The sequence below is a fragment of the Tinamus guttatus genome, unplaced genomic scaffold (genome assembly GCF_059628265.1).
Source record: "Tinamus guttatus ecotype Peru unplaced genomic scaffold, ASM5962826v1 Tinamus_guttatus_pri_ptg000617l, whole genome shotgun sequence".
Classification (NCBI taxonomy): domain Eukaryota; kingdom Metazoa; phylum Chordata; class Aves; order Tinamiformes; family Tinamidae; genus Tinamus; species Tinamus guttatus.
The window spans coordinates 88,995-107,131 of NW_028289151.1; the positions used below are offsets into that span (position 1 = coordinate 88,995).

The following is an 18,137-nucleotide window of genomic DNA, read 5'->3' on the forward strand; positions in this document are numbered from 1 at the left end:
CGTTACTAACTATGCATTTGTCAGCTTAATTCTTTACATCCCATTGTAAAGAATTCCCATCTCGGGCGAGGGAAAAGTCGGTCCCCGCGAGCGGCGGCGCTGCCTCCGTTTGGGTTAAACCAGACCGTAAACTGCTTGGTAAAAGCAGTAACTATTTAAACAACAAATTTAAAGGGTTTTTTTTTTCCCTCCTCTTGGGATTCTCCCATGAAACGCAGCTTCTGTTGGATAGCAGGTTTAGCAGAAGCTTTGGCAGTTGCTTAGCTACAATTGCTCATAGGTTGAGGGAAAAAATAAATGGAATAAAATAGCAGGCGCAATAAGGACGCGGTTGTAACAAACACAGCAACCCTGCGAGGGGCTGTTCTTTTGGGCTCGCGGTGTCAACAGGCGTTTCGGGCCGGCGGGAACAGCCGGATGCAGCCGAACAGCCACCGCAACCGGCGTCGCAGCGGCACAACCGCGGCAACAACCCTTTAGCTGCCAAATTCCCACGGGAAAATTACTCACTGCACGGCAAATCCCGGCTTTCCTGGCTAACGGCACGGAGCTTTCCCGTCCCCTCCCCAAACAAAAACACGCAGCGGATTCCGAGCTCTTTCCCTTTTCCCAAGGCTCTTCCAGGAGCCGAGCTGCTCCCACGCGGACTCGGCGAGCGAGCTCTACAAACGGAAACAAACCCGAAAGGTTAATTGGGAAATCAAGCAAAGGGGGGGAAAAAATGCAATCAAAAAACACACTGAACTACTGAGGTAGCCGCGGGGCGAGGGGGCGGCGAGATAATTTATGTAATAATAATAATTTCATGGGCAGGACGAAGCGTCATCGCGGGGCAGGTGATGAGGTTGCTCGGTGGGAAAAGCGGCACTAAACCGCCCGATGTGGGCACAGCAACGCGAGAAGGGGATCCGCAAGGGAAACGTTTTGGGGTAAAAGGGGAGAATATCCCCCCTTTCCTCGCCCAAGGGCAGCGGGCGCTGCCTCAAGGAGCCGCCGGGCCCGGGCGTCCCCCGCGGCGACGGGGCGGAGATTGAGGCGGGAGGAGGAGGAGGCCGCGAGCGGCTGCGGGCCCAGGGCGGGGGCGGGCGGCCTAAGGGCGCAGCGGGAGCGGGCGCGGCCGCGGGAGCGGAGCGGGGCCCGGGGAGCGCGGGGGGCCGCGGGGGGGCCGCGGCGGGCGGCGCGGGGGGGCCCGGGGGCACCGGGGGCGCCGCACTCACCGCCCCGGAGCCGCCGCTTCCTCCTGCCGCTCCGTGACAAAATGGCGGCGGCAGGAAGTGCCCTCAGCTCCGCCCGCGCCGCCCCGCCCCGGGCGCCGCTCGCGCACTCTGCGTAGCGCCGCCCGCCAACTGCGTAGCGCTGCCCGCGGCGCCGCCGCCGCCGCCTTACGCCGGCGGCGCAGCCTGCGCTGCCCCGGACGCAAAAGCCGCAGCGCCGCCGGGGAGGAGGGCGCCGGCCTTACGCAAGCGGCGGAGCGCGGCGGGCGCGCGGAGGCGCCGCCGCCCGGGACGCGGCGACCCGAGGTGCCACGGGCCGCTCGGCGCGTTGCCGCCGCCCGCGGGGCCGCGGGACGCTCACCGGGGCCGCCCGGAGGCGGGCGGCGCTTGCGCAAAGTGCGTAGGGCGCGCGCAGGGAGCCGGCTCCCCGCCCGCTGCGCAGCTCGCCGGCCTACGCAAGCGGCGCGTGACCGGCGCTACGCACTTAGCGCAGCCGCGGCCCGCAGCCTCCCGGCGCCGCTACGCACTTAGCGCAGCGGCCCCCGCGCCCGTCCCGTTGCAACTCCCCCCCCGCCCGCCAACTCCCGCTTACGCCGTTTGCGCAGCAGGCCCCGGGCGCCGCAGATGGCGTAGGCTCCCTGACGCAGCGGCCGCATTACGCAATGCGGGTTACGCTGGCAGGGCGGCGTAAGGGGGGATGGTGAATAGCGCCCCCCCCCCTCCCCATGCACACGGCGCCGCTCCCCCCTCGCGCGCGCGCGGCCCTTACCTGAGGCGGCGGCGGGGAGGGGGCCGGGCCGGGCGCTACGGGCCGCCCTCCCGCCGGGGCCGCGGCCCGGAGCGGGGAGGCGCCGCCGCCTCCGCCGCCGCTCGGTGCGCGGGGGGGGGGACGGGGGGGCGACGCGGGCCGGGGAGGCCTCGGTCGGGGGGAGGGGGAGGGGAGGGGGGGACGCGGACACCGAGGGGCAGCGGCTCCGGCAGCGGCGCCGCACTGACCTCAGCGCGCTGCGCGTGACGTCACGACGGCGCCGCGCGCGCGCGCGCCCGCGCGCCCCGCCCCACCCCACAACGGCCGCGCCGGGAGGCCGGCCCCGCCCGCGCGCGCCCTGACGTCACGGGCAGGGGGCGGGGCCGCGCGCACCGCCTCCCGGGGGGCTGCAACGGGGACGGGGGGGGGGGGTTGCACCGGGGATGAAACGCAAAGGGAGGGGGGGGTGCAATGGGGTGCAATGCAACGGGGGGTGTTTGCAATGGGGGTGCAATGCAACGGGGCGGTGCAACGGGGCTGCAATGCAACGGGGGGGGGTGCAATGGGGTGCAATGCAACGGGCGGTGCAACGGGGCTGCAATGCAACGGGGGGGGGTTGCAATGGGGGTGCAATGCAACGGGAGGAGAGGGGGGTTGCAATGAGGGTGCAATGCAACGGGGGGGTGTTTGCAATGGGCGTGCAATGCAACGGGGGGATGCAACGGGGGTGCAATGCAACAGGGGAAGGGGGGTTGCAATGGGGGTGCAACACAATGGGTAGGTGCAACGGGGTGCAATGCAACGGGAGGGGAGGGGGGTTGCAATGGGGGTGCAGTGCAACAGGGAGGTTTGCAATGGGGAGAGGGGTGCAATGCAATGGGGTGCAATGCAACAGGGGGAAGGGGGGTTGCAACGGGGATGCAGTGCAATGGCAGGGGGTGGACCACGGGTGCAATGCAATGGGGGGGTGCAATGCAACGGGGGAGGGAGGAGAGTTGCAACGGGGGTGCAATGCAACGGGAGGGGTGCAATGCAACAGGAGGGGTGCAATGCAACGGGAGGTGCAATACAACAGGAGGGGTGCAACAGGGGTGCAATGCAATGGGGGGTGCAATGCAACGGGGGAGGGAGGGGGTTGCAACGGGGTCCCGGGCTGCAGTGCATGGCTGGGGGGGTGGGGGGGGAGGTGTCACAGCGGGGGCTCCGCCCTGTCCCCGCCACCCTGCCCCTTGTCCCCAGCGCCCGGGCGCGTCCCCAGGACAAAGTGCGGGGACGTCGCCCCTTGGCCCCGGCCCAGCACCCATGGGTGCCCGCGGGGAGGGAGGGGGCAAAGGACCCCCCCGCGCCACCCTCTTTGCAAACATCACCAAGGGGGAGCTGAAAACCCCCCTTTTGCACCCAAATTCTCATGCAAAAGCAGCGTTAAATGAAGTTAAATGCCTTTCCCGAGCATAATGATATTTTTTTAAAAGATCATTCCTTTCCAGGGAATAAGGAAATAAATATTCCACGGTATTCCCGGGAAGGAATACCGTGTCCGGGAGAGGAGGATCAGGAAAGGACGGAGCCTCGGTCACATGAGAAAGGATACGGATTTATTGCTGCGCTTAAAAACCCTAAAGCGGCCGCTTTGGGCTCGAATCACCGGCCTTTTTTTATTATTATTTTGCAAACCCAGCCTTTCCGATCCGAAAAATTCCAGAAAAATAAACTTAAACAAAATAAAAGGTGGTGAGGCAGCTCGAGTGTTTCTCAGGGAATGTTCCGGCTTCCGGCCGTCTTCATCCTGCGAGGAAAAGAGGAAAAAAGGGATGTTGGAAGCGGAGCAAAACGGGTTTTTACGGAGCGGGAACGCCCGGCCGCTGTGGGGGGAGGTCTCGTATTTGATAAGACGGGACGAAACTCGTATGAATTTTGGGTTTGAATCATAACTTTGAGTTTGGGTTGAATTCAAATTTCAAAATTCTGATTAAATTTTCAAAGTTATGATTCAAATTTCAAAACTAGGATTCGAATTTCAAAACTAGGATTCAAATTTCAAAACTAGGATTCAAATTTCAAAACTAGGATTCAAATTTCAAAACTAGGATTCAAATTTCAAAACTAGGATTCAAATTTCAAAACTAGGATTAAGCGGTCACCTTCACGCAGGCGTTTGCCGAGTTACTCCTGCTGCTCGGCAGCTCCTGGCGAATCCTCCTCTTCCTCTTCCTCCTCCTCTTCCTCCTGCTCGCCGCACGCGGCCGGTGCCGCCTGGCCCGCGGCTGCTTCCTCCTCCTCTTCCTCCTCTTCTTCCTCCTCTTTGGCCTCTTGGCCCTCGGTTTTCCTCTCCGGCGAATCCGCTGCTTCCTGCGGAGCTTCCGAATGGGCCGGCGGCTCCTCCGGGCTCTCCCCCGCGGCCGCTTCCGAGGGCTCCGGTGCTTCCGAGGGCTCCAGCTCTTCCGAAGGCTCCGGTGCTTCCGAGGGCCCCGGCGCTTCCGAAGGCTCCGGTGCTTCCGAAGGCTCCGGCGCTCCCGCGGGCGCCGCCTCCGCGTCCTCCTCTTCCATCTGCTCGTCTTCGTCTTGCAGGAACGGGGGCATCAGCAGCTGCTTGGGGCGATCCTGGTCCCCAACGTGCTTAAGGAACTCTTCCCCTTTGGATAACTCTCCGGGTAATTCTCCGGAAGCGTCTCCCGATTCCGGCGGCGCCGCTTCGCCGGCGGGCGCCGATCCGCTTTCCGCGGGCTCCGGTGCGGCGGTGCCGTCGCTCGTCCCTTCGGCGCCGCCGCCGCCTTCCGAAGGCTCCGTTTCCTCCACGTCCTGGTCGCCGATCTCGTCCGTGAAGGGATCCTCGCCCTGCCGGGAAGAGAGGGGAGGAAGAGAGAGGAAGAGTCACGGGCGGGAAGGACGGAGCGAGCGATTCCGTCCGCGCCGGAGCTCTCCACGCCGGGAATCCGGCGCCGCCTGCGTCGAGGAGCGCCCTGGGGCTAAACACGGCAAGAAACAGCAATGACAAAAATGTGCATTGAGGAGCCCTCAACCGGCCGCTCCCGGCAGCTTCCAGGCTTTTCCGAGCGCCGTTTCCGCGGAGAGCGAGACCCGCGCGCGGAGGAGGCGACGCAAGGTTGTCGGCGCCGAGGGTGACGAGCGGCTCCGGCCCTTCCCGCGGCGCCTGGCCTGCTCCGTGGATCGCACGGATCGCGGGCGGCCCGGAGCGGCGGGATTGTCCCCAGCGGGGCCGGAATGTCCCCAGCGGGACCGGATTGTTCCCAATGGGGCCGGATTGTCCCCAGCGGGGCCGGATTGTTCCCAATGGGGCCGGATTGTCCCCAACGGGGCCGGATTGTCCCCAACGGGGCCGGATTGTCCCCAACGGGGCCGTGCCAGAGGCCAGGAGAATTCCTCCTCCTCCTCCTCCTCCTCTTCCTCCATGGGTTTTTCCCCCTTCGCGCTGCCCTCCCGGCCCCGCGCCGGCTCCGAGGTCGGGATCGCCGCCACGTCTTCTCCGGCCGCTTTTTCCGCGGCCGTTTGGGGGAAAACCGTCAAGCTCAGACCTCGGCGAGCCGGAGCCACGTTAGCGCCGGTTAAAATTAACTTAAAAGGGGAAAATGGGGGCGGAAACGACGTCCGCGCGTGAAAGCGGCTCTTGGCGCCGGCGGCCTCGGCCCTCCCCGCGCCGGCGGCCCCGGCAGCCGCAGGGTGCCGGGAGCGCGTGCGGTTTTGGGCAGTTTTTAAGTTATTTTGGTTTTTTTTTTTTCTGGCGAGGCGGCTCTGGCATTACCTGCAAATCCTCAGCTTTCCTCCACCCCTTTCCAGCCTGGTTTTGCACCTGGGAACGGGCCCGGAGCCCGCGGCGGGGTCGAAGCTCTCCTTCGGGACAGAGGTCGGGCTGGCCCCGGTGCCGACGCATTTGCGGCCTTTGCCACCGTCGCTCACGAGGCAGGACCCTGGCGGGGGTAGACGGAGGGGCACTTGAGCGGGTCCCTTCTTTCCCTCCGGGAGATCCGGGCAAGGGCAGAGCGACGGCGGCGGGAACGGGCTGGGAAAACCGGCCGCTTTCCCGCTCGCTCGGCGGCGCTTCCGCGCGGAGCGGCTGAGCGCTCCGCGCTTCCCTTCCGGCTTCTTCCTGCCGTTCCGAGCGGCGCCTCTTCCTCGGGCGCCGGTTCGGCAGTGCCGACGGGCCGGCTCCCGGCTCCCATCCCGGTTCTGCGCCGCTTCCCGGCTCCGAGCTCGCGGGGAGAGGAGCGGGGAGGGCCAACGGGAGCGTTTCGGAGCGGGGGGTGACTCGGACGCCCCCTTCGCTCGCGGCTTCGACGCGCTCGGACGCGGGGTCGGGGGACCCGGGAGCTTTTCCCGAGTCCCGTTCGAGTCCGGTGGGACTCGACCGGTGGCTACCACGGGCCCAGCCGGGCCGCTGCCCGAGGCTTTGGGCTACTTTGGCCCCTTTTTTCATGTTAAATGCCGTCCCCGTTTGGACGGTTTCGTAACGGAGCAAGGCGAGAAGCTGCTAAACCGCCTGGAGCTGCGAAGGATCCAGAGCCGAGATCTCATCCTGCGGCCGCGTTCCGGGCGCTCCGGCGCTTCCCGGCGCCGCCGCTCGCTCACCTTGAGGTACTTCTCCAGCATTTTGACAATGTGCTTGTTGTTGAGGACGCTCTTGGCCACGTGCAGACTCGTCTTCTTGAACTGCTCGGCGGCCATCTGGAAGCGGAGCGACACGGGGGTTAGCGGGATAGGCTGGAGGAGGAGGAATTCCCACCGGGATTTGGCTCTATTCCCTCCCATTTCCCCCTCTAGGCAGTTTCCCTAAGCAGGATGTGAAGGGCAAGGGGCACCAGCGTTTTGCCCCCTGGGGGAAAAAATGGGTTTTAGCAGCATCAGTGGGAACGTTGCCCCAATATCCAGCGATCCTCACTGGAAAAGTGTCCAGGAGCGCTATTCCGAGGGCAAGGCATGGGTCAACACGCTCCACGACAGCGGAGATGGAGGCTACGCTGCAGAAATTGCTTGTTTCTGCCCCAAACGGAGCTCGCCCTGTCACCGGCATGGATGGGGACAAGACAGGACAACCCTCGTGGGCTTCTCCCGCTGCTGCTGCTGTTCCCCCCTTCCCGAGGCCCTCGGGATTCCACGCTCCGGTCGGGAAGGGGAGCCCGTGGCGGCGCTTACCCTGCGGTTCCGGTTGTGGTCGGCCGATCGCAGGTGCCGCTGCAGCAGGTGGGTCTGCGCAGGGATGAGCATGTCGCAGGCCATGCAGTGCGCGGCCTCGATCTTCTTGAAGAAGTGCTCCTGGCCGATCCCTGCGGCAAACGCGAGGGCTGAGCGCCCATTCCGGCCCCGTTCCGCTCCCCAAAACTCCCTCCGTCGCTGGCGCTCCGCCAGCGCCCGCGTTCCTCGCCGTTCCTGCCTTCCCCTTGGGGGCAAACCCCCTGTATCTTATTTTAAGAGCAGATAAATGGGCAATTCTGCTCTTAAGGCAGCACGAAGGGAGAGAGGCTGAAGAGGAGCCCACGCTCCGAAGAAATCAGCTTATCCGAGGTAAAAGTGGGGACTGACCCCTGTTTTCCTTTGGCCCTCTTGAAACCAGCCTGTCCTTATCCAATTTAAAGGTCATGGATTTCAAAAACAGTTTGGGGACCCCTTGGGTTCAGGATTGAGCTCCTTTTTTCCACATGGGCTCATATCCCCCACCTAAAAGCCCAAGTGCTCATTTTGGAGTGATGATTGGCTTAATTAATTACCCTTATTAAGACAGGACCTCCCAGACGTGGTCCAAACGTCCTTCCATCGCTGAGGGGTACGGAATGGAGGAGACTGGTGCTTTGACCAAGCTGAGGTGGATTTTTCCTCATCCCTCTTCCCGCCCAAGCCCGCATGGATCAACCTCAGCGCTTCCAAAAGCTGCTGTCACCACCAGGAGATGCCCTGGGATGCAGCTGAACTGAACATCCTCTTTGCAGCTCAAGGTCAACGGGTAATTCTGCAGTTACCTGCCTGTTCCTTGCAGCACGGAGCTCCCTTCCGCATTTTCCCTGTTTTTTAGCTCATCCACCGGCTCCTTACCCTTAAACGGATCCGGCTTCTGCTTCGGACCCTCCTTCTCCGTGAGCTCCTGACGCCGCTTCTCGATTTTCTTATTCCTGTTGACGATGTATTCCTGGAGAGGGAGGGGACATCACAGAAGGGAAACGAGATCTCCACCCAAAACCCACAAAAATGATTGCGCTTAGTTAATTAATGATGATCCACGGGGGGTTTTTTGGCCCTGTCCTCTCTACCGTAGCAAGAGCCTGAAAGATCCAAGCGGGAAGCGAGCTCGGAGCCTTTGGGAGCTTAATCCTTGGCACCAGTGGGGTCGTATTTTTGAGGAGTGCCACAAAGTGCTCAAACGGTGGCACTTTCCCCCACCCAAACACTCATCCGGGAAGGAAAAAGCCCCAGCCCTTCTCTCTCCCATCATCAACACAGCTGGGCACAGGGAAGAAAATCCACGGACTATTAATTCCTGCTTTTCTGCTTGGATTCAATTTGGGAATAGTTATTTGCTCGACAGCACGTGCCGTTATCTGACGTCATTGAGTGACATGAGCTGCACTCGAACCCTCCTGTGAGTGGAAAAAACCCCAAAATGGCTCAAAAGACGCACAAAAAAAGCCACAGGAAGGCGAAACCAGCCCCGTTTACCTGCAGAAACTCCACGGTTTTGTCCGGGAGTTTGGTACCGATGTACCGCAGGGTCTCCTTGTGGAATTTGCTCTGTAGATGCTTCTGGATTTCATCTTCCTCAAAACTGCGGAACTTGCACACGGAGCAGGCAAACTGGATCCTGGACAGAGCCATCGTACGGGAAATCAGGAATGAGTTCAATTTTTAATTCACTTTTCTACCCACCACTTTTTTCCCCCCTTTCAGCTCCAGATTCACAATGCTGTTCTGCTCGGATTATACATTTTACTTGGTGCCTCTGGAATAACTCTGGAACCTCCAGGGATTAAACAGCATCGGATTAAACAAGAGGAGGTGACACTACAGCAGAGTGAGAGATCAGTTCAAAGCTCCTTGGAAAACCTGTTTTATTCTTGTTTCAGAGGGGTCAGAAAACACCAAAAAGGGGAAAAAAGACCCCCCAAAAAGGACCAAATTGGCACACAGAGACCCAAACCACCATCCTCCGGCCCTTCAGACTTCTCCCACATCTGCACCAAGGGAATATTCTAGCTAAATATTATAAGGACCAGTCAAATATTGCAGCGGGAAGCAGGCGAGGGAGCGGGCTCGGCCTTCCTCCTACCTGTCCATCGCCCGGTCGCGCATCCGGTCTCTCCTCCGCTGCTTCTCCCTCTTCTTCTTCACTTCGTCGTCGTCGTCTTCGCAGCCGTCTCCGGAGGCTGGGGAAAACAAAATATCAGAGTTGCTGCCTCGCAGCTCGTCCTTCGCTGGCCGAGGGATTTTGGGAGTTTCCTATTCACCCCCGGGCTCGGGGAAGCCGAAACTTCTCCCAGTTTTCCGGCAGTTCTTCCGCTTTTCCCTCCCTCCCACGAATCGGCTTCGGGAGCACCGCTAAGCAGCGGCCTCTCCGGCACCAAAGCACCTTCCTCCAACTCCCTCCAGTTCCCACAATAGCTTAAACCTTGGTGGGCAGCATCGAGACGCGCCGTTAATGGAAAGAGCAGTCACGAGAGACCTCTCTCTTTCGCTTCCTCGGGAGGAGCTTTTATTTCTCCCTGTGCTCTCTTCCTCTTTTTCCGCTTTTTTTTTTCCACGGGGCTGAAAAAAGCTACTTAGGAAAGTTAAGTAATAAAAGGCAGCAAATGTTTTTAGTGCCTGAGCAGCAGTTCTGCTTCTTCAGGAGAGTTTTAGCTCTCCTTGCGCTGCCTTCCCCAAAGCTGGGATAATTACAGGGGAAAAAAAGCAGGGATTTAGCCAGCCTTAATCCCTGTGATATTTTAGGGTAGGAAGCGGTGAGTACCGGGGTCCGAGGTCTCTCGGCCTCGCAAAACACGCTCGGGGAATAATTCACCTGCAAGGTCTTCAGGTGAAGGAGCGCAGGGACCACAACTTCCACTGAAGGTCAAGACCTGGTTATCAGAGGGAGGCTTCAACAAAAACGGAACATCCAGCTACACCTCGGTTGCGATCCCGAGAATTAGCACATGCTCTTCCCCCAAGCCGCTCCGTAAAGGCAAAATAGGCCTGGGGTTGCCGCGGCCTCAACTGAAAACGGAGCAGGAACTCGGCGCGCCCGGCTCCGTGTCGGCTTTTCCGAGCTCCTCCGTTTGGCACGGGGGATTCGAGGGAGCTCAAGAGTTGGGGAAATCCTAGAAGAGGATGAATCTTTACAGCAAAGGCCCAAAAGGGGAAAGAGAACAGGAGCAACGCCGTCCAGGCCAAGGTTTTTTGCCCCTAAAAGCAAACGAGAGGGGCAGCGTCCCCTCTGCGCACAACGCCGCCGAGCGGGACACGATCTCATCCGAAACTCCATTAAATCCAAAAGGAGCTGAAGTGCTTCCAGCTACTCTAGCCCAGGCAGGTTTTAAATAACCAATAAAATTGGATATAGCCCCATATATTGGGGGAAAAACTCACAGGGTTTGGCATGCTGGGAAGTCACCAGCCAAAGCGACTCGGGTTAGGCCAATTTGGGTGCCTTTCTGCCCCATGGCTAGACCTGCTCTTCCCAAAAACCTCCTCCGAACAGGGCAGGAAGATGAACTGCCACTACGGCCAATATTCCCTCTTTCCCCGTCCGTTCGTACGGGCACCAAGTGTCTGTGTGAAGAAGCCCAGGTGCAAAAGAGCACCAAAAGGCACCGCAACGGAGCCCTGGTGAACAGCCTCACGGGAGCTGCATCGTATTTTGAGGAGGAAAAAGGCAAAGAAAAACTCAAGGTGGTGCCAAAAGGCAAAAGCAAACCGGCTCGGAGCACCCGGGTTCACAGGAGGCCTGCGCGCCGCGGGAGCCGCCCTACCTTCCTTTGCCAAGAGCGCCACGATTCCCATTTCTCCTGGAAAACAAGAAGGAAAGGGCGCTGCTGTCACTTCCCACTGGATTGACCCTCCTTCGCGGGCGTTTTAGAAATCCAGCTTGGGACACCACCAAGGAAGCAAAGTGCTTAAACACTCCCGTGTTTGCCATAAGTGATAATAATTAAAGTTACTTACACCTTTGTCGGCTTCATCTCCCGATTTTTCCTCTCCTTCGCCCTCATCTGCTGCACAGAAATAAAAAAGCTCTTTAGTGCCGGGGGGAAGTGTTTGCGCCCACCTAAAAGCACAAGGGACCCTGCTGGTATCCAGGAAGTTCCCAAAGACTGGAAAAATGGACACGGAATCCTAGCAAGGACATGCAATCGCCCGCTGTTTTCTCCTTGCCCGCCAGCCGCCGCTGCAAACTGTCATTAATCTGACACCTCGAGGGTTCCTTTTGTCCCAGACCATAAAAGACGACCATAAAAACGCAGAAATGACGAATATGGGAGGGTGAAGAGGGGCACGTACCGTTCTCGGTGTCGTCCCCTTCGCTGTCGGTCTTGGCCTGTTTGCTGTCGGGCTCGTCGCCGCTCTGGGACTGTTTCCGCTTGCGCCCTCCTTCGCTATCCGATCGCCCGCCCGAACGGTTGCGGAAGCCTCTCCTTTTGGGCTAGAAGCAGGAAAAAACGGGCATTTTGATCCGCTCCGAGTACGGAAGGACTTGGCAGAATATCCCAGTCCTCTGCTCCACCTCCCCAAACAGTGAGGGTTCCAAGGGATGCATATCCAGGTAAAACAAGGATTTGCTCCTTGCTTATTATTGCATTGAATTGACAATTTTTCATCCCACCACCCTCCAGAGCCGAATTTGAAGCTTTCAGAGCCCTAAAATTTGCACAAATAAAAACAGGTAAGCGCACGCAGGCTCTGCCTGCAAGAAGCTAGTTTTTTTTCAGCGGTGGAAGCAACTTGAAGCAGATTAGTGCTTCCCCTCCCCAAAAAACAACCCCGAATTCTACAGATTAACAGGAAAACTTGGCACCGAGGCCGATCGCGGGAGGAAAACGCAAAATTTGTGATTGCAGGAGCAAAAATGGGCATTTTAAGGAGCGATCCGGCGCCGGCGAGGACTTACCGCCAGCGTGTTCATGTGCCAGGGCATCGTGTTGGCTCTGTCCCTGTTCCGCTGCCGCCCCATTCCGTACGGCACGTTGCCGTAGCGCCCCATTCCCATGCCCGACATGCCCATCATGCCATAGTCATAGTCTCCATAGTCCCCATAATCGCCGTAATCGCCGTAGTCGCCGTAGTCTCCGTAGTCGCCGTAATCTCCGTAGTCGCCGTAATCTCCGTAGTCGGGAACGAGGGCTTGGGAGAAGAGGGAAGGCAGCCGGTTGGGCCCGGCGCCCCCCATCCCGCGCCCGCCCATGTAGTTCAACTCATTCCAGCGCGCCGACAGGCGCTCCGAGCTCGACGAGGGCATGAAGTGCTCGCCGCGGCTGTAGGCGCCGCCCCGGCCCCGGTTCTGGCCCCGGTTCTGGCCCCGGCCCCGCGCCAGGCCGTAGGCGCCGGCCCGGTTGCGCGGCTGCTCGCGGCGCCCGTCGAACTGGCTCCCGAAGGAATCGCCGCGCTCGCCCGCGGCGTCGCCGTAGTCGTAGCCGGAGCGGTACAGGTCGCGGTCGTTCATGGAGGACCTCGAGTCGTACGAGTCGAAGGAGTCGAACCTGAAAGAGCTGCACGGAGACAACAGTCAACGGCTAAAAAAACAACCCATTTTGGAGCACAATCCCCACGGTCTTAGCTGGAAAATTACATTTTTCTCAACCTTGCTTTCTGACCGCTTTTTTTCCACGCCGCTTTTTCCCTAGACTCAAAAAACTTGGAAAAAACAACTCAAACAACCAGAAAAGGGGAGTTTTTGCACAAATATTGACAGCCTCTGGGCTGAGGAAAAGCAATGAGCATCAAATGGCAGAGAAAGACAAGACGAAGACCCGCAAATGTGCGTGTGAAAAGGTATTTAAAAGATGTAAATAAAAAAAATGTAAATAAAAAATGTAAATAAAGAATTGGTAAAAATGCAGGAAGTTAATCGATGATGGAAGTGGGTTTTAATGCCTGATGTGTAGAATTACATACAAAATAAAAAATAAAATATTCAGGAGAGATGAAAAAGGAGCAACGTTTTGCTGCCAAACTCCTTTTCTCAACAGCCAACGCTGAGGCCCACTGAGGGAGTCAGAGCTGATTAATCAGAGGCTGCAGTGACCAAACAGACATTTTTATTATAAAAATACAGTCGTAACAGTCACCTCTCCTGGTCTTCCATGCCCTCGGCCGCTCCGCCGCTGCCCTCCTTGGACAGCATGTCCAAGCGCTGGTTGATTTTGGCGATGATGGAGTCGGAGTTCTCGGCGGCGCCCGCGTCGGCGCCGTAGGGCGCCACGGACATCCCGGCGTTGACGTCGGCGCCCATGCCCATGTCGGAAGCTTTCGGCGTCTCCCAGGAGCTGGAGGTGGCGGCGGCGCCGTAGTTGTAGGTGGCCGCCGTGTTGGCCGCCGTGGTTTGGGTGTTGTAGTAGTCATAGCCTTCGTAGCCTGGCAAAAAAAGGGGGAAAAATAAGGGAAACGGCATAAAAACGCAGGTTCTGGAAGCTTTGGGTGCTACCAGGGCTCTGCTCCCTAAAGGAAATCCGGTTCCTAGGATGGAAGATGACAGAAATTTCTTCCTCAACCCCAACCCTCAACGTTCAAGGTCTTTCCAATGATTTAAAGCACTGGGAAATGCAGGTTATCGGTCCCAGGATGGATTTTGGAAGGAACTCAGCATCCATTGATGGATTCTGCCAGCCCAAGCCACCTCCATGACCTGAACCACCAAATAAAGTGACAAGAGTCGCTCTACTGGGTGCCTAAGGACGTAGCCAGCCCCGATGACTGAAGTTACGGGGTAATTTTAACCCCGTAACCAGAAAAAAACAGAACCAGAAGATGTTTTTTTAACCAGAAAAACCAAAGCGACAAGAAATAAGAACATTCCTCATGTCCACAGAGCCTACAATAAAATCGCCAACAGTTAACACTGCCCGACCGCTGCCTATTGTGCCTGTTGCCTCGTTGTCTTTGTGTTTTCCCCCCTCTTCCGCCTGTTTCCATCTGGCGACTGTTGTTTTCAATTCAGCCTGTAGGTTCTGCGGAGCAGGGACCGCCTTTCTGTTGTGTTTGCACAAGAGGGCGGTTAAGCCCTGGCCTTGGGCTCCTGGGCTTTACAAAGAGACAAATAATGGGAGAAGAAACTAAAAAAAAAAACCTCATTTTTACGCGACTCAACTCGGGAGGTTGGAATCGACAGCCCGATGTGTGGTGCAACGTTGGATTTTTCACCACGAGGCCCAAAAAATGCTATTTCCTAAAGGATTCAAGGCATTAGCTCCAGGAAAGGCATTAAAAATAGGCCCAAGCAGTCGTCCTGATTCAAATTGTAGCTAATTAACGAAGGGTTGCTCTGAGAGGGAGGGCTCGTTAGAGAAACGCAAACAACGGGTTATGGAGGTGTGAGCAGGGCAAACCTTGGCTTTGCAACGTATAAATCCGGATTATTTTATTAAGGCCCACGTTTGCCTATCCCAGCTCACAGAAGCAACCTAAGACAAACGAACTTTTGCTAATTTGCGGGTTAATTTGACGAGGAAGTTGGCTTCTAGGCAGGGCAAAGTTCGGGAAAACAAAACACTTGGGATCGTGGAGCGAGGTTGAAATAATAGAGAATATCTTGGAAGCTGCTCGGGGGGTCGATCGTTTGACACCTACCTTGCCAGTTCGTCGCATTTGTCGCGTAGGAACCTTAAAGGGGGACAAAAAAAGGAGCATTTCAGCATTAAAAGCAATAAAGCATCAAAGTCACAAGCTCACGATTAAACACACACAGCTCCAGGCAACACCTGGAAACGTTCTGTGCCCTTCTGCATGGGTTGGGATAGGAAGAAGCCAGTATTTCCAGCCAGTATTTTCATTACTTATGAAAATGATATGGATACAATAAATATTTTTAACACTTTGCAGCACTTTTGATTCTCCAAACTGATCGCTGCAGCTTTAAACTGGCAAATAATTCCAACTGGCAAATAAAATAAAACTCTCAGGGTTGTTTTGTATAAATACATATATGCAGTTTACCTTGAGTATTGGTGGTTCCAGTACTCCAGGTGCCATAGCCTGCAATAAAAAAGAAAGCAAAAAAAGAGTTATTATAAAGATTGGGTGTTTTCCCCAGTTATCTATGGTGCTATAGCAAATTTAGCAAATTCAGAATTTAGTTTCTTCTGTTAATGGACTCTAAAATCCATAAATTTCGGAATTGGGCTCGCTGCTGTTCGGGAGAGGCACTCTGTATTAAATTTGGGTTTAATCAGGCTAAAATGCAACAAGGAGCTTGGAGGCAGAGGATTAAAAATCATGGTGCGTTTCCAGAGAGGAAAATATCATTTTTTAAACGTATTTGATGCTGCTACATCCAGCGAAGACGGGAACAACCATCAAACTCTGGCAAAACACAGACCTGGAGGCACTGAGGAGAGATGCTGCTACACCAGAAGCTGCTTTTTCCCAGGATGGCTGCGTTTGCTGCTAAAAATTCTATGTTTGAGCACCAAAAAAGCATGCAGAGAAGATCAAGGCGATTCAAGAGGGTGCTGAACAGCAGGAAACGATTCCTGAAAGCTGGAATTGCCCAGAATCCGAGTCCTCCCGCTGGTTTCGACAAAGAGCGTTATCCGAGGGAGAACAAAGCTTGTCCTCTGCTAAGCCCTTAAATCACCTCTATGAACCAGGCCTATCCACGGGGATGCAAAGGATGCTCCGAGGGAATCCCACAATCCCGGAGACACGGAAGGAATTACAAAGAGAGGGGACACAGAGGCCGATGCTTCCGTGCCCGGTTATTTGTAAAAACACATGAGAAATAGAAAAAATCCCTCACAATTTATAACCTCATCGACACCAAAACACACACTGGACTTTGCAAAAGCGAGAGGATTTAAAACTTAATATGATTTCTTTAAGATATCTTTTTTTTTTTTCGCTAGCTAAATATAAGTTTAGAAGAAGCCAGAAACAGGCAAAAAAAGTAACTTTTGCAGGCTGAAATGCAAACTTTTTGGAGCCAGTTTATCCAAGGTTGATCCACTTTTAAACTGTGATTTATCACCCTATTTAGTGGAGACTAAACGCTCTATAGGTGAACAGGCAACAAGCTCGGAAGCAGATGTCCACGCTTCATTGGGGCTAAAAAATACATCATAGGCTAAAAAATACAGTTGAGAGCCAAAAAAACATGTTTTTGACCCAAAGTTCGTGGTTTGAGCTCGGCCAGGCAGAGAAAATCCTCCTCTGCAGTGATAAATACAAAACAAATGTGTCTTGGGGGTGTCTTTAACCCCCAAAATTGGGGAAAATTTGAAGTGTGAGGCCCAAATCGCCCCTCCGGATTGGCCCGAAGGTTGAAATTTGGGCAGAAAAAAGCCTCAAAACCCGCAGGTGTCCGCAAGGGAAAGGGGACAGGATCCAGTTTTCCGTCTGCGCCGGGTCTGTGCCTCCGGGAGCGCTTCCCAGACGGATTTAAGGGATGTTTTGCACTTGCAGGAGCTTCAACGCGGGACGCGAAGCTACCGGGGACACAGCCGAGCCGCCAAATTCCGGCGGGGATGAAGGCGCTGCGGGAACACGTCCCAATTCCCACGTTGCGGGAACACGTCCCAATTCCCACGTTTCGCTTTCACTTCGGCGGCCGCAACTCCCGGGAAGCCGAGGCAGCCCCGCGACGCTCGAGCACCCAAAACCAGCGCTTTTCCCATCATTTTGGCAGCATTTGCAGGGTCGAGCGGCTCTCATCGCTGTTTTTTCCTTCTTTTCCCACCTTTTCGCATGAGGGATGCGGGAAGAGCTTCGGGCTGTGCGGGAAGGGCCCTTTAAACCCCTCCGAGGTGGACGGCAGAGCAAGGGGGTCGCCAGGGAGAGGCTGCGGCCGCGGCTCCATCCGCTCCCGAACGCTGGCGAATTTTGGGGCGATTTCCAAGGATTTGGGGGGCTCGGGGGTGTTTTTCCCCCCCTGTTCGGGGGGAAGCAGCGGGGACGGCAGCTCCTCTCCCTCAGAGCAACGTTAACGATCGCGGGGGGGGGGGGTCCCCCCCCATCGCCAACGGGAGCGGCGGGGGGGGGGGGGAGCGGGACGGGGCTGAAGGGGGAGGGGCCGCGCGGCCGCCATTTTGTGTCGTCTTCAGAAATGGGCCCGGCTCCATTTCCGCCCCCTCCCCGAAATGGGGCGGGGGGAGACGGGGGGGGGGACCCCCTTCTTCCCCCCCCTCCCCCTTTTCCGTTCCTCCCCCTCCCCCCGCCCCGGGCCACCGCGCACGGCGGGGAACGGCCAACGGCCGCCCCCCCCCCCCGACCAATCGGCGGCGCCGTCGCGCTGAGGGACGCGCCGCGCGGCCAATGGGCGGCGCCGCCGCCACACGGGAGGCGGGACTAGCGCCTCCCGCAGGAGGCTGGGCGCCCCCTCCCCCCCGCGCCGCGCACACCCCCCCCCCACCCCCCGCGTCGGGGGGGGCGGCGGCGGCGGCGGGAGAGGGATTCGGACGGCGCCGGTGCCGGTTCCGGTTCCGGTGCCGCCCCGCACCTACCCCCGTATCCCTGATCCATGTCTCCCTCCGCCGCCGCCGCCGCACTGCTCGCCCGGGCGCCCAGTGCGCAGGCGCGCGGCGCCCGCCGCCACCTCCCGCCCACGGAGCCCCCCGCTATTGGCCGCCCTCCAAAAGCCCCGCCCCCCCGCCGGCCGCCCGTTCATTGGCCGCGCTCGCCCCCCCACCCGCCGGGCACGGCCCCGCCTCCCCGCCGCGCTTCCCGCTCTCCCATTGGGCAACGCGGCGCGGCTCCCCCTGTCCATCACGGCGCTGCGCCACGCTCATTGGACGGCAGTCGAGGAGGGCGGGGCGGCTAGGAGAGTCCAGGCCAGAGGCCATTGGCGGCCGCTGACCCCGCCCTGACCTCTGACCCCTCCTGTCCCCAACTCGGTGACCCCCCCAGGGGTGACCTTAACGCCAGGCCATGACCCCCCCCATAGCCTTGACCCCCACCGTGACCCTTGACCCCGGCCACGACCCCATTACCCTTGAGGGCACCCAAAAGAACCTGCTACGAGCAGAAATTGACCGTTTCCCCCTTTTTTTTCC

General features: G+C 58.0%; 2 protein-coding genes across 2 annotated transcripts in view; both read right to left on the reverse strand.

Annotated features, from left to right (window-relative positions):
- BRD4 (bromodomain containing 4) overlaps positions 1-1,267 on the reverse strand; it is a 40,480-nt gene extending 39,213 nt beyond the window's left edge. The window contains exon 1 of the mRNA XM_088535130.1: positions 1,218-1,267. The gene's annotated coding sequence lies outside the window, so the exon portion shown is untranslated. The remainder of the gene's footprint in view (positions 1-1,217) is intronic.
- Positions 1,268-4,108: 2,841 nt separating this feature from the next.
- AKAP8 (A-kinase anchoring protein 8) lies at positions 4,109-17,686 on the reverse strand. Its single transcript, XM_088535129.1, has 13 exons — positions 17,589-17,686; positions 15,088-15,126; positions 14,722-14,754; positions 13,224-13,509; positions 12,047-12,644; positions 11,440-11,581; positions 11,106-11,153; positions 9,233-9,329; positions 8,626-8,767; positions 8,005-8,098; positions 7,111-7,241; positions 6,547-6,642; positions 4,109-4,797 (listed from the first exon to the last, which is right to left on the reverse strand). Exons 1-13 carry the CDS (start codon positions 17,605-17,607, stop codon positions 4,126-4,128), a joined length of 2,397 nt encoding a protein of 798 aa, XP_088391255.1. The 5' UTR covers positions 17,608-17,686; the 3' UTR covers positions 4,109-4,125.
- Between the last annotated feature and the right edge of the window lie 451 nt (positions 17,687-18,137).